Raw genomic sequence first — 14,109 nt, forward strand, 5'->3', positions numbered from 1 at the left:
CATATTTCCCCAATGAGTGACCTTCTGCAGCTGCTGCAGCACTACAACACTGGGCGGGTGAAGGGAGAGAACCCCCACGCTATTTATCAAATATTATCAGCCGGGGCCTTCTAATATGAGCATGGAGGGTGGGAGGAGGCAATGGGCTTGCACAGCCTGAGGTGCTGCCCAGGTGTCCATCTCCAGCTACAGACAGCGAGTGGGAGGTGACAAATTGCCTTCTATTAAGTCGTGGAAGGTTGACATCCCCTTGGATACTGCTGCAGCGTGTGGCACAGGGTGGGAGAGGGCAGGAGAGGAGGTGGGGATGTGGAGTGGGGTCAGCCGGGGCGCTGACAGACCGGTGGCCCTTTTACCTTCTATTAGCAAGCCAAGTGATACTGTTATTTATGGCAGCATAATATTTTATTGCTGCCGGTACTCGAGGTTGGAATCGACCAGTTATAGGAGTCGGGTTCTATCAATTATTGCAGCAATTAGTCAAGTCGTCAAAGCCATTAACAGGGGGATTAGGCCAATATTGGAGAGCCATTATTGATAGATCCAGGGCAAAGCCAAACAAACCCTCCATCAGAAATGAGAGCAGGCCTAGCCTCGAGGATGTCATCATTTGGAGAAGTCAGGAACATGCCCCACTGCTCACTGCACAGACCCAGGTGGGTTTTGGCGGGGGGGGGGGGGGGGGGGGGGGGGGGGGGTCATGGGAGCAGTGTCTCTTTAACATATATGGAGCAGCCGGCCCCAGCAGTATGTAATCTCACCTGTCTTGATCATATTCTTTATTTGTCAAGACAAGGCTTGCCATAGAAATTAGTCTGTGTCGAATGTTTATGGAGCACATTTTTCATTCTGTAAGCAAATATAGTTCCCTGATGCCAGTGCCTAGGAATGGCTAATCTCTCTGGCTCCGCTCCCACAGACTCCCCTTACTTCATTCATCTATACTGATTGCTGCTCACTGTTACTGAGCACTCCTGGTGCTTTGCGCTGTCTCATGGCACAGGAGCAGTTTGGCCTGCCTCTGCCAAGGTACTTGTCTCACTCCCATGTTTACATCAGGATCACAGAATTGTTCAGGGTGGAAGTGACACCAGTGAAGTCATCTGGACCAAGTGCCCTGTGCACACAGGAGCACATTGCACAGAATTGCAGTGGAAGGATTGGGATGGAAGACATCCCGGACCTGCTGAGCACAGTTTTGGGCTCTTCCTCCACCAGGCTGCTTTCCAAGGCTTGATAACTGGTGGGATGGTCAATTTCAGCACCAGTTTTGGGGGTTTGGAACCAATTTGAAGGTTCATTCTCATAACTGTCCAGGTTAGGAGCTGTTGTGGGGTCATGGAATGCACCAGTGTTAGTGACAAATCTCTGCCTTGGAGAGAGCTCCTGAGATGCTGAGAGTCAGAGATGAATCCCAAGGCCTTGTTTGCCCCTCTGGCTATTGCCCATTATCCCTGTCTCCTGGTATCACCAAGTTTCCCTCCATATACTTCTCATCACTGCAACTGGACCAGTTTGACATAGAATGCTCTTCTGCAATCCAGTGTATCTTGGAGGGAGAGCTCTCTCCGTGTGCGTGTGTTTCTGTGGGGTGCCCATCTGACTCACTCCGCTTCAGTCCTTGGGATTTGTTTGGGTTTTTTTTAATTAAACTCCACGGAAGGGTGTGGTTTCCCTCAAGAAGTGCTCCAGGGACTCAGTGGGGCAGCTGGCCTGCAGGCAACAGCCAGCACCAGCTTCAGCTCCAGCTTCAGCTCCAGCTTGCACAGGCAGTGTGTCCAGTTGAAGCTGTAGTGGTCCTATGTGGCTCCCACAGGACTGAGAGTGGGTGCTTTTGTGAGACTGTATTTCCTTCTGGTGACCATGTGCTCTCATCCCCCCTCAGCAGCTCTTCCCTGACAAGCCAGTTGTTAGCAGTGACAATCCCTCTTCTCCGTCCCTGGAGACCCGCACTTGTAACCACTGGTTGTACATTCTCTCTTTCTGATTCAGACACCCTCCAGAGAAAATGTTAGGAGGGAACACAGACAGGATGTGCTTCTTGCTCCTTCTGCCCTAAGACTGAACTCTGAGCTCCTCATCTTACTCATTTCTTGTGCCATCAGGTGCCAATCCCCTGCAGAAGAATGAAATGGGACACACACCGCTGGATTACGCCCGTGAAGGGGAAGTCATGAACCTTCTGAGAGCATCAGAGGTAAAGGTGAGCCTGAGATTCTGGCCAATTTGGATTTCCTTTCCCACTACAAAAACAATTTTAAAAGAGATGTCATGTGGATGTGGCATGTGGCATGGATTAGTGGTGGCCTTGGCCGTGCTGGGTGAGCAGTTGGACTCGATGATCTGAATAGCTCTTTTCCAACCCAAATCATTCTATGATTTTATGGTGCAAGTGATGGAAGACCACCTTAGCACCCCTACAGCTTCATTCTTTTCCAAAAGAAGTCTGTAAAAATTAACGACATGATGCATAAGAAAAAAAACCCACTTCTGTAGTATTTTAACTGTGGCTGTGGCTGTGCCCTCATCTTCCAAGTTACCATTTCTCACTCAAGAGTGACCTGCCCAGGACCAGTAATGCTGCTCTGTAACCCCTGGATTCAGCAAAATCCAGAGCCTGTTTTTACTGTATTTTCTGAAATTCTCTGTCAAACAAGCAGGGCTGAGAATCCAGAGTCCAGCTGTGGCCTGGGATCCAGTGTGTTCGTGTGCACCAGTCTAAGGCAAAAGACACCCATTTCCATGGTGGGGTCTCATCCCGTCAGCCTCACTGTCTCCTCGAGCAGCTGGAGCACACCATGTCCCATTTGCTTTAAAGAAGGAAAAGAAACATATTTGCCATCGTGGTTCCAATAAAAATGCCAGGAATCAGTACATTTGCAGAGCAGTGGGCTATTAGATAATGAGGGATGTGCAGCTAGATTTCAGGGATATTTTAGTTTAAAATTCCTGGGCAGAGGCCTTGTTTGGTGAATTATCAATCAGTAGGAGAGGCCATCGCAGCAGTGATGAGTGATGCCTCATCCCTGGAAGTGTTCAAGGCCTGATTAGATGGGGTTTGGAGCAAGCTGGTCTGGTGGAAGGTATCTCTGTCCGTGGCAGGGGTTGGAACTGGGTGAGCTTTAAGGTCGCTTTCAACCCAAACCCTTCTGTGATGCTTTGTGAGCATCATCTCTCCAAGCAGCGCAGATCAGCTAGGGCAGGGGACTCCCTGCATCCCAGAGAAGGGGCATTCTCTTGTCACCAGACCGCAAGAGCAGGAGCTGAGGCACAAGGGGACCAGGTTTGTTCCTGGCTGCAAAGTTCCTCTGACATTGTGCACCTCAGTGTTTTTTCTATGGGTTTGGAATTTAAACTTGCATGCCATAAACCTGAGGTTAAGAACTTACCCACAAGTGGAGGATGAAGGTAATTAAAACTGTGTCAATTACTGCACTTAGGAGGTATTACCATGAACTAAACCCACCAGGTGTCAACTGCTGCACTCTCTGTGCTCACCTCTGAAAGTCATTGCTCAGACAGGACTTCAAAACCTCATTCCCCAGCGCTAAACCTCGGTCCTAAGTAGGGACAGAGTGATCTTTCCTCTGGGGCTCTCCATACTCCTTCCTGGCAAAGGAAATGCTGCCATGGCTGTCCTCTGTGGCCCTGATGGCTGCTTTTGTAGCCAGCAGCACTATGTGGTCACTTGGGCAGTTCTGAGAGCAGGTTTTCATAAACTCATGAAGGAAGGAACATTAAAGCTCATCCCATTCCACCCCACTGCCATCGGCAGGGACACCTTCCACTAGACCAGCTTGCTCCAAACTCCATCCAACCTGGCCTTGAACACTTCCAGGGATGGCACAGCCACAGCTTCTCTGGGCAGTCTGTGCCAGGGTCTCACCACCCTCACAGCCAAGAATTTCTTCTCAATATCCCATCTAACCCTGCCAAGCCATCCCCCCTTAACCTATTTCTCCAGGCCCTTGTCCAAAGTCCCTCTCCAGCTCTCTTGCAGCCCCTTCAGGCCCTGGCAAGGGCTCTAAGGTCTCCCCAGAGCCTTCCCTTCTTCAGGTATACACCCCTAACTCTCAGCCTGTCTCCAGAGCAGAGGCGATCCAGCCCTTGGAGTACCTCCGTGTTCATCATCTTCATTATCCATTATCCCTCCGGCATCCCTCCCAAGTATGGTTGCATTTATGGGAAAACATTCCAAGGGAGGAGGTCCATGAGCACAACACCAGAAGAACCAACCCTTGGCATAAAACCTGCAAAGGGTGACAGTGTCTTCCACCTTACAGGAAAAAGAATTTGAAAGATTAAAGGAAAGCAGGATATAAACTGATCAGCTCAGAAGATGTCAGGGACGTGAGCTGTGACAGCTTTGTGGAGGTCTGGAGAGGGGTTCTTCCATAGGAAGGGCAAAATAAATCCTGAGGTAAGTCTTGCAGGTTTAAAGAAAGGTTAAAATGAGCTTTCACTGCCCCAAACTCCACATAGAAGGTTGTGCCCAGATTAACCAACAGCCAGTTTGCAAATAACCAGAAGAGACATTTTTCTCATGAAATATGCTTAAGTCAGCAACCTGAGGATGTTCAGGATGGGAAAAGAAGCATGTAAGTCACAGCTGGAGGCTTGTTTTCTTGGAAAGGTCTATCAAAGGTGACTCACTGGGATGAAGCACACCAGTTCCTGGTCAGGAGGTCTCACACTGCTGCTTCCAGAAGGGGGTTAGGGAAAGGGCAACTGTGTGCTCTTCCTGGCTGAAGTATTCCTTAAAAATCCTTCAGCAGACAGTGATGGAGACAGGGGAGGTCACCAGATGGGTCTGACAGGGTGCAAAGAGGAGCTGAATGGCAAAGATAGATTTGCAAGAGCCAAGCTCAGTCCAGAGGCTGCTACCCCTCCAGTGACAGAGGAAAGACACCAGTTTCAAGGGCTTTTCCCTCCCTTTTAGTCATAGATGCACGAGTGCTTATTTAAATTTCTTCAGACTGTTGACCACTGTGAACCAGCTTAAGAGTCCTCAACACAAGGCAAGTGTGGTCTAAGCTCAGGAAAAGCACACACACAGTTGTGGTTTGATTTTTCTTTTAAGGAATAAAGGAAATCAAAATAAATTAAAAATACATATGAAAACTCCTTGTTATTCTGTCACAAGGATATGTAAATAAAATCTATGGGATATGTCCATCCCATAATAGTTCTGCCTATTCATTCTCTAGCAGTGATTAAAATGAGCAATAAATTCTCAAAGACTCTCGGTGGAATGTGGCTGCTGGGGAGGATGAAACCCCGGGAGCACCAGTTCCCCCCCAGCTGAATATTCATCACAGGCTGGCTTGGCAGTCTGGTGGTTTATATACAAGTACAATCATCTTCCTCAGGAACAGCTCCAGAGATATATTTCCTTTCTCTCCTTCAACTATTACTTAAGCATAAAAACCAAGGCAAGTTTCAAACTGTTCAGGGCAGCTTTCCTTACTGGTGCTGGGCTCGAGAGAGCATTTACCCAGCAGATAATTCTACCTCTCCTGCTGGTAAAAGGTTCAGTTATTTTATTCTCCACTTTTCTTCCTTAAAACAACATGTGCTGGCAGCCCAGAAGCCCCCTGCGTCCTGAGCTGATCCCACAGCATGGGCAGCAGGGAAGGTGGGGATTCTGCTCCTCTGCTCCGCTCAGGTGAGACCCCACCTACAGAGTTGCCTCCAGCCCCAGGACTCCCAACATCAGAAGGACATCGAGCTGCTGGACCAAATCCAGAGGAGGCCATGGAGATGCTCCAAGGGCTATTGGAGCCCCTCTGCTCTGGAGACAGGCTGGGAGAGCTGGGGGTGTTCAGCCTGGAGAAAAGAAGGCTCCAGGGAGACCTTAGAGCCCCTGCCAGTGCCTAAAGGAGCTGCAAGAGAGCTGGAGAGGGACTTTGGACAAGGGCCTGGAGTGACAGGACAAGAGGGAATGGCTTCCCACTGCCAGAGGGCAGGGTTAGATTGGATATTGGGAAGAAATTCTTTGCTGTGAGGGTGCTGAGGTTCTGACACAGATTGCCCAGAGAAGCTGTGGCAGCCCCATTCCTGGAAGCATTCAAGGCCAGTTTGGTTGGACCTGGAGCAACCAGGTCTAGTGGAAGGTGTCCCTACCTGTGGCAGTGGGGTTGGAATGGGATGGTCTGTAAGGTTTCTTAAAGTCACCCTTCTGTGACTCCATGACTTCCATGCCCACCCCAATGACAGGCAGACAGCTGTTACCACCTGCCGAAGCACAGACTGAGTCCTTCTCTTTTTAAAAATTAAGATTTCTGATGCTTTTGACCTCACATCAGGAGGTGAGTGCAGAAGTCCAGTTGCCTCCAACATAAGAGCAGAGCACTCCTCCCTGTGTTGCTCTACAAGCAGGTAGCACCACTGTGCTCCACTTAAGTGCTAGTGCTGAGCCAGACAAGTTTCATCAGGACAATGGAAGATTAGCTGCCAGAGCGTGAGGACATGGTCCCCACCATCACCATTGCACACCACAAAGTGAGGAGGTGGGAACGGCTAGATATGTATGGAGAGAGAAACAGATGAGAAAGGAGTGCAAGTTTGTGTCTTGTGTAAAGTCCAGGATTAGTGGGGCTTTTTTTTAGAGGTTCTGTCATGGATGGATCTAAAATACATTTTTCTTGGTGGGTTTTCTTGTCCCGGTGTCCCCTGCACAGTGTGAGCTCAGGATGCTCCAGGCCGGCAGCATGACCCAGCTAGGAGCTGTCTGGTAGCACTTCAGGCCCACTGAGTAGCTGGCATTAAGAGCAGGGCTCTCCAGAACAGATCCTGAGCAGAAGACCGTAGTGGGACAGCATGGAAAAAGCTCTAACACTGGTCTTTTACCCATGAAAGGGACTTTCTTCCTACCCAGGACTTGTACTATGTCAGTTTTCCAAGGAGGGAGGGAGAAGGCATTGCAGAGGAGGGGTGTCCTTTCCTTCTCTTCCTGCACATCTTCCCCACTCTCCATGAACCCATGAGAATCACTGGGTGTCCTAACATCACTGATCACATCCCTGCACCTTCCAAAAGGCCAGAGAGGAGGGAGAGAAAAGATTTGTCAGGATCCTACAGACAGACACAGATGTATGGTGAGATCGTACCCAGCGCTGGGGGGGATCAGCGCAGGCAGAATGTCTGTCCCAGAGCTGCTCCACTGGGATCTGCAGGGAAGTTATTGCTCTGTGTGAGGATCAGGGCTGATGGCATCTCTGTTACACAGGAGACTGATAGCACTGGCCAAAATTGGATTGTTTGCTATTTATTATTTTTTAACTTCTGTCAGAATCGCTGCTAGCCCAGGAGACGTCAGCAGCCTGGCTGGGTGTTATCCACTCTGGCTCCAGCAGCTGGATCCTGCTGCAACTTTGGCACCTGCCTTCTGGCTTTTTTAGAGGGTGTTTCCCCGTAGTGAGGTGGGTTGAATGACAGGGACTGTTCTGTGGGTGCAGTTACTCACTTGGCAAATCCCATGGGCTCTTTCTGTTCTGTCCTCATCTGAGTCTGGTTTTGGGGGATTAATCTTCCCAAGGCAATGGTCTCAGTGGGGAGTGGCCAAGCTCAGCTTGTGGCAGGAAGGGCTCAGCAGCACTTTCTAAAGATCTTAGAATCGCAGAAGGTTTTAGGTTGGAAGGGACTTTACAGCTCACCTAATTTCATGGGTAGGGACGCCTTCCACTAGGCCAAGTTGATCCAAGCCCCATCCAACCTGGCCTTGGACACTTCCAGGCATGGAACAGCCACAGCTTCTCTGGGCAGCCGTGTGCCAGGGCCTCACCACCCTCACAGGGAAGAATTTCTTCTCAATATCCCATCTAACCCTGCCCTCTGTCAGTGGGAAGCCATTCTCCCTTGTCCTGTCACTCCAGGCCCTTGTCCAAAGTCCATCTCCAGCTCTCATGGATGTAAGGCATGGTGATACTCTGTCATCCCTGCAGGATCTGGTTGGAGTCTTTGAACAGGAGATGTGTGGAGGGTAGGAAGACAAATCTAGGTGAACAGTCATGGCTTTATTTCCCAAAATAAACAGCTCCTAATGGTTAAGAGCTATTGAGCAGTGCCATTGTTCCCTCCGTGTCACCAGTACAGAGGTAGTAGCACAGGGTCTGGTTTCCCATCAGCAGAGCCGGATCCCCATTCCCACTCACCCCAACCTCCATCCACAACAGATCCAGGAATTTTCCCTTGCTAGGGCTGGTGCATCCAGACCAAACTGCATCTGCCCTGGGGATGCTCTGGCTCCATGTCAGAGAGATCCCCATACAGGGCTCTGACATCTGTGTACTGACCCAATGCTTCATAAAGCCTCTGATCCCTATGTTTTCTTCCCTCCACAGTTCCAGGAGGAACAGCGCAGGAGGGAGGTGGAGGAACGGCGGAGATTCCCACTGGAACAGCGGCTAAAAGAGCACATAATTGGTCAGGAGAGTGCCATAGCCACAGTGGGGGCAGGTAGGACCCTTCACATGCTGGTGACTCTGCCCTCCCACACCTCTTCCACAGGGAAGACAAGCTGTTCCCTCAAGCCTTGATCTGAGGCTGCCTCTGGGCAGGTCTGCAAGGTTGCTGGGGAACTGACAGTGGATGCCCCATCCCTGGAAGTGTTTGAAGTCAGGTAGGATGGGGCTTGGAGAAACATGGTTTAGTGGAAGGTGTCCCTGCCCATCGCAGAGGGTTGGAATGAGATGAGCTTGAAGCTCCCTCCCAACAAAAACCATTCTGTGATTCCATGAAATCAAGGCTCCAGCAAGCTGGGCTGGGTTTGATTTGCCAGTCCAAAGCCTCTGGATTCTGTCAATAATTCCTGACCCATCCGTGCATCCCAGTTAATGCCTGAAAACGGGACAGCAAAATAAGAGCTGTTGAGGCCAGGGCAGAATGACAAGGAGCATGCTGTCAGAAACACAAACCCATTGCCTTTAGTTAACAAAGAGGAGCCCAGTGTGAGCTGGGAGCTGGGAAGGAGCCGGGAAGGAGCTGGGAAGGAGTCTATACTCCTGCAAAGACAACAGGCACCCTGTGTGTTCAGAGAGCGGCTGTGCCTGGGGGCAGCAGCCCCAGCTAATTGGGGAGCTGTGATTAATGGGCAGTGCCTGTTCCTGACACAGGTGGTGTTTCTGCGCATTAACGTCCCTGCCTTTATGGAGGTTTTTCTTATTGAATTATAGGGAATGTGCTTGATACCCCTGCAGCCTCGGGATATTGGACCAAAAGGTAGCAGGAGACTCTCTGTCCCCTCCTCCCTCCTTCCCTTCTGCCCTGTTTTTCTTTTCATTTTCTTTTCTGTTTTTTGTCCAGAAGGATGAATTTCAAGGCAGGACTTTCTCTCTCAAGCACTTCCTCACTATCTTTGTTATTTATTTTGTGCCCAGCTGGTTTTCCTGCCACTTTGTGAACCCTACATCACTCCGCTCTGCCCTTGCCACTGCCATTTGCTGGTGAGCAGACCTGCCACACACCATATCTTCAGATCCACTGAGCCTGGCTGATATGTTTAATTTATAACTGGTGCCTTAATTGAATAATTGGATTTAATCGTCACTCGGTGCATGATCCAAACAGTCTCCAGAGGGGCTTAGCCAGGAATACAAAGAGAACGTGTGATCTGGGGTTAGAAGCACGGATCTGGAGTGATGGGGATAGAATGGAATCACAGAATTATGGAGTCATTTAGAAAAACCCTCTAAGATCACCAAGTCTAGCTGTTATCTCAGCAACCCCATGCAAGGGGATGCACCGGGAATGCTCACTGCAGCCACAGCCCTGACAGCATGGCATTACTGCCACAGAGGGAAAATCCTTCCCTGTTGCCTCCATAAGATATATCCAAGCCCTGCATCACTCTTTTCTGCTATGTGGAGCAGGACAGGACTGGGAGAAGGTGGATGAGGGTTAACTGATAGTAACTGAGCATCTCCCAGGGCACAAGGTTGTTACCAGTGCCTGACTGGGTGATGGTGGGAGGCAGCTTGGCCACCCCCCTCAGTGGGTGTAGATGTTCAGTTCATCTTAACAAAATCCCCATTAAATATTCCATTTCCTGGCATCAGAAACAGGCAGGTCATTGCTGCTGGCTCAGGAGCTGCTGGGATTCTCTAACTGGTACATGCAAATGAGCAGCTAAAAGGCTTAGGGTTCTGTTTCCAGGCACTTCCATAAATGGTTGAGCTTTGGATCTGGTTAGGGCTGATTTGCCTTTTCACTAAAAGATGCGGAGGCAGAAGGGATCAGCAGGATCTCTCCTCTCTGAGATTAGTATATATATGTATGTGTATTTGTTTTGTGCTCTAATATCCTAAATATTATGCCAGGAAAGAATACCTTTTTTTATATGGATATACCATGTTTGCCAGTCAGTGCTTACTTAGAGGTAGGGTGGTTCAAACCCACCACTTCCCCCTTTTAGGGTGAATAGACCTTGAGGATTGAAGCAATCTGTTCCAGCTCTTCCTGAAGTTGAGGAGGGAGGAAGGAAAAGTGTTGTTTATTTTTTAGGGATTTTGAAGAAAGGGTAGTGCAGAAAAATCTACATTTTAATGATAAAATTCCCAATTTTGAGCAGGTGTGATGTTGAAATCAGTCAGTATTTCAAAGCTGTAGGAAAATGGATGAGCAGGACTATCATCCTGCTCTGGCCCAAAGAAAATTTGGGTTATTTTGGACAATATAGGATCCTTTATGAGGGCTGTTTTTTGATGTGTGTTGCTGCCTGTAGGTCAGGTGAAACTTTGCAAGGATGCAGCTTTGGTCTAATTTGGAGTTCCATAACCCTGAGCTGCCAGCAGCAGGGCTGGAAGAGCACTTCTTTGGGAATGCTGCAGACCCTGGAGCATCAATGCAGAACCTCGGTGGAGGCAATGATCCCACAGCAAGTTTGGCCCCAGAGCCTTCACCCCGTGGTACCCCAAACCTGTACGGGCCGAGGAGCCCTGCAGAATGAATTGATTTGATAAATGGACATTTATTACACTCACAAATTGGCTGAAACCAATTTCAGTCACATCAAGTGCTGATAACTGCTGGGGTATTGATTTGTGTAAAGTAATACAGTGAATTTATCAGTTCAATAGCAGGCTGAAGGGCCTCTCGGAGACGTAGGGCTGCAGTCACACCGTTACAGATGGACGAAATAAAGTGAGAGCACGGCAGCAATGCCAGGAACAGCTCCACAGAAGAAGGCCCCAGCGTCATCATCATCAGGCTCTTGTTTTGGACATTGCGGCTGAATGTCATAATGAGATTTCAGCACAGCAGTGTGACCTCCCTCCTGGTATTTATTTATTTATTTATTTATTTACTTCTGCCAGGAGGAAGGAAGGGGGCAGCTTTCCCAGAGGCAGAGCATGGATTTCATGCTTGGGTGACAATGAAGAACAGTCAGCGTGGCCAGCAGCTACTTTGGGAGTACAAACTCCAAGGAGAAGAGTGCTCCTGTGGCTTTCCTAGCTGAGACTTTCATCCTTGGAACTGGCATTGATGTTCTGCCCTGGCCCAGGGTGGGGCTTCTGTTGCTGCTGCTGAAGCTGAGCATTGCTCTGGCCTGGGATGGAGCTTTTGTTCCTGTTGCTGAAGCTGAACACTGCACTGGACAACCTGGGAGAGCCTCCTCCAGCCCCAGTCATGGAACCTAGGGAGTAGTATCCCTTCCCTAGGGATATCCAGATTTTTTCAGTTTTTCCAAACAGTTTTTTCAAGAGTGCTGTGTGCTGGAATAGCTCATTGTTTTAAGGCTGCTTGTAGAAAAGCGTTTACACCTTATCACTCTGATGGTTTGACTAACCTGCTGACTAGGGATCAGGGAATGGTTTGGGTTAGAAGGGACCTTAAAGCCCATCTCATTCCAACCCCCTGACATGGACAGGGACACCTTCCACTAGACCAGGTTGCTCTAACCCCAGTTCTGGCCTCGCCTTCCAGGGATGGGTCAGGCACAACTTCTCTTGGCAACCTGTGCCAGTGCCTCACCAGCCTCATAGGGAAGAATTTCTTCCTAAATATGATGCTCAGCATCTTCTGACAGAGATCACATGCTGAATCTCCAGCTCTTAACTTTATGGTAGTTTTTTAAGGGGTGCCTTATATCCATGGAGTTGCTTTGAGCATTTATCCATAAACTCTGGCATCCTGCTGCAGAGGGGAGGGAAAGAAGGCAGCACTTAACCCCACTGTCTTTGGACCCTGAACATGCTGACCCTGTGAGTGGTCACTCCATGCCCCAAAGCAGAAGTTTATTACTTTTATTACCTTTATTACCATTATTATCTTAGCTGAGATAGCTGCAGGAATTATCGGCAGTTGTGTTACTCCCCATCAATTTTTATGAAATATCCCCACCCCAGGTGTTTGACCTCCCGTTCACTGCTGTAAAGCACAGAGAAGGAGCATGTGCAGCACTGGGAAGGGCACACAGAGGGATGCAGCACAGACGCTTCTGTGCACCTCCCTGCCAGTGGCAGAGCATTTTCTCCTCTTCATCTCCTGCGGTGGCTGTTTCCAGGGGTGACATGGCCAGTGAGCAGCTGAAGGGCAGGACGGGATTCCCACCAGGCTTTGGCCAGGATTTTGGACAGAGCCAGATCGCTGGCTGAAGCCAAGCTGGTCTGTTGCGCTGATACGCCCAGGCAGGGTGAGACAGAGCCAGGCACCAGCCAGTGCTGCATCTGGCCCTGTGCCCAAACTAATTTAGACTTGCCAGGAGTCAGGACTCATTAACATGGCCAAGGGGACAGGTAATGCATCTGCCTGTGTCCAGGCACGGAATGGCAAGTTCTTGCAGCACTGGGGTCCAGCTCCCACTAAATGCACAATCCCAGTGCTCAGTCCCATTTCCGAAGGGGTTGGAACTGTGGGTCTTCCAACCCACACCCTTCTACAATTACGTGATTCTACATGCCTTAGATTTAAGGTTAAACTGGGGGTTTTTTTATATTTGGGCAGCGATGCAAATCTTTATCTTCATCCTGAGCTACCACTGCCTTTTGGGAAGCCCTCCTGGCTTTCCCTGCAGACTTTACAGGGATTAGGAATTCAGTCCCACTCTCTTCCTAAGTGGCTGCAGTGGTTAATCACCCTCATTATTAAAACTGTTCTGCTTTATTTGTAGTTTGATCCTCTTGCTCCAGCCCCTGGAGCACCTTAATTTTCTCTGTAGCTGAGCGAGTTCGGTGCCTTCTTGGGGAGATCCTTAATGACTGTGGTCAGGTCACTCCTCACACCCCTCGTCATTAACCTCAGCTCATTGATTTGTTCTTGCAGTGAGGCTTTGCTCTTGTTTTCCTAATCCTCACTGGGTGTGCTGGCTCCCATGCTGCCTGGGTCTCCTGGAATACAAACATGGACTCTGAGGAGCTCGGTTTCATGCAGATCTTGCAGCTCCAAATTCCCATGAGACCCCTCCATGCAGCTATACAATCCAGCTGCTGGAATATCTCACTTGAGCTGCTGCTGTTTAACATCATCCCAGCGTGTCCCTACTGGCAGAGGCAGCATTTCCCTGTCAGGCTGTAGGCTGTGATATTCCATTTATTTTTATATGCAAAATGGAAATATTGTTTAAGTATTTTTATATGCAAATCTTTTTATGTGCAAAATGGCACTATTTATTTCCCATGTCAGTTTGCTCTCCCCTGCAGGAAGAGCTCTTGGCATACCATGTCTAGGATGCCTTTTCTTAGGTGTCTTCTATTTACCATACCCCATCAAGAAAAGGGTTTTATGGACTGACTTTGAGATGGAATTGAAGAATCCCCCAGTTTTAAAGGCCACTCTTGTGCTCTCCTGCCAGCTCTGGGAAGAAAACAAACTGACAGCTCCACACAGAGCCAGCCAGTGCCTCGTTCCAGGGAGACATGGGACTGAGGCACAGGGACAGAGGCTGGGACCCAGGATAGTGGCCAGAAGGAGATGAGGGAGCTGTGTTTTGAGGGTGACAGTCACAAAGAGAAGTGGGTTTATAGTTTCTTGGCTTTATTCCTGCTTTTGCTCGGGGCACCACTGAAAGGCAGCAGAGGCCGAGCTTTGCCATGCCTGTGTGCAGCAGCATTCCAAGACCTTTAAGCCACAGCTCTCCCAGTGTTTTCCTTCTGCTCATCCCACCTCCAGTGC

General features: G+C 49.3%; 1 protein-coding gene across 3 annotated transcripts in view; it reads left to right on the forward strand.

The window, feature by feature from the left end:
- Window positions 1-14,109, forward strand: part of CLPB (caseinolytic mitochondrial matrix peptidase chaperone subunit B) — a 73,423-nt gene that overhangs the window by 43,327 nt on the left and 15,987 nt on the right. For 2 of the 3 annotated variants that reach the window (XM_032098026.1, XM_032098011.1), the window contains exons 6-7: window positions 2,106-2,203; window positions 8,343-8,457. In XM_032098026.1, coding sequence (XP_031953917.1) covers window positions 2,106-2,203; window positions 8,343-8,457 — 213 coding nt within the window. The remainder of the gene's footprint in view (window positions 1-2,105; window positions 2,204-8,342; window positions 8,458-14,109) is intronic. The other variant, XM_032098020.1, reaches the window with a different exon arrangement.

The sequence above is a fragment of the Corvus moneduloides genome, chromosome 2 (genome assembly GCF_009650955.1).
Source record: "Corvus moneduloides isolate bCorMon1 chromosome 2, bCorMon1.pri, whole genome shotgun sequence".
In the NCBI taxonomy this organism is placed as follows: Eukaryota; Metazoa; Chordata; class Aves; order Passeriformes; family Corvidae; genus Corvus; species Corvus moneduloides.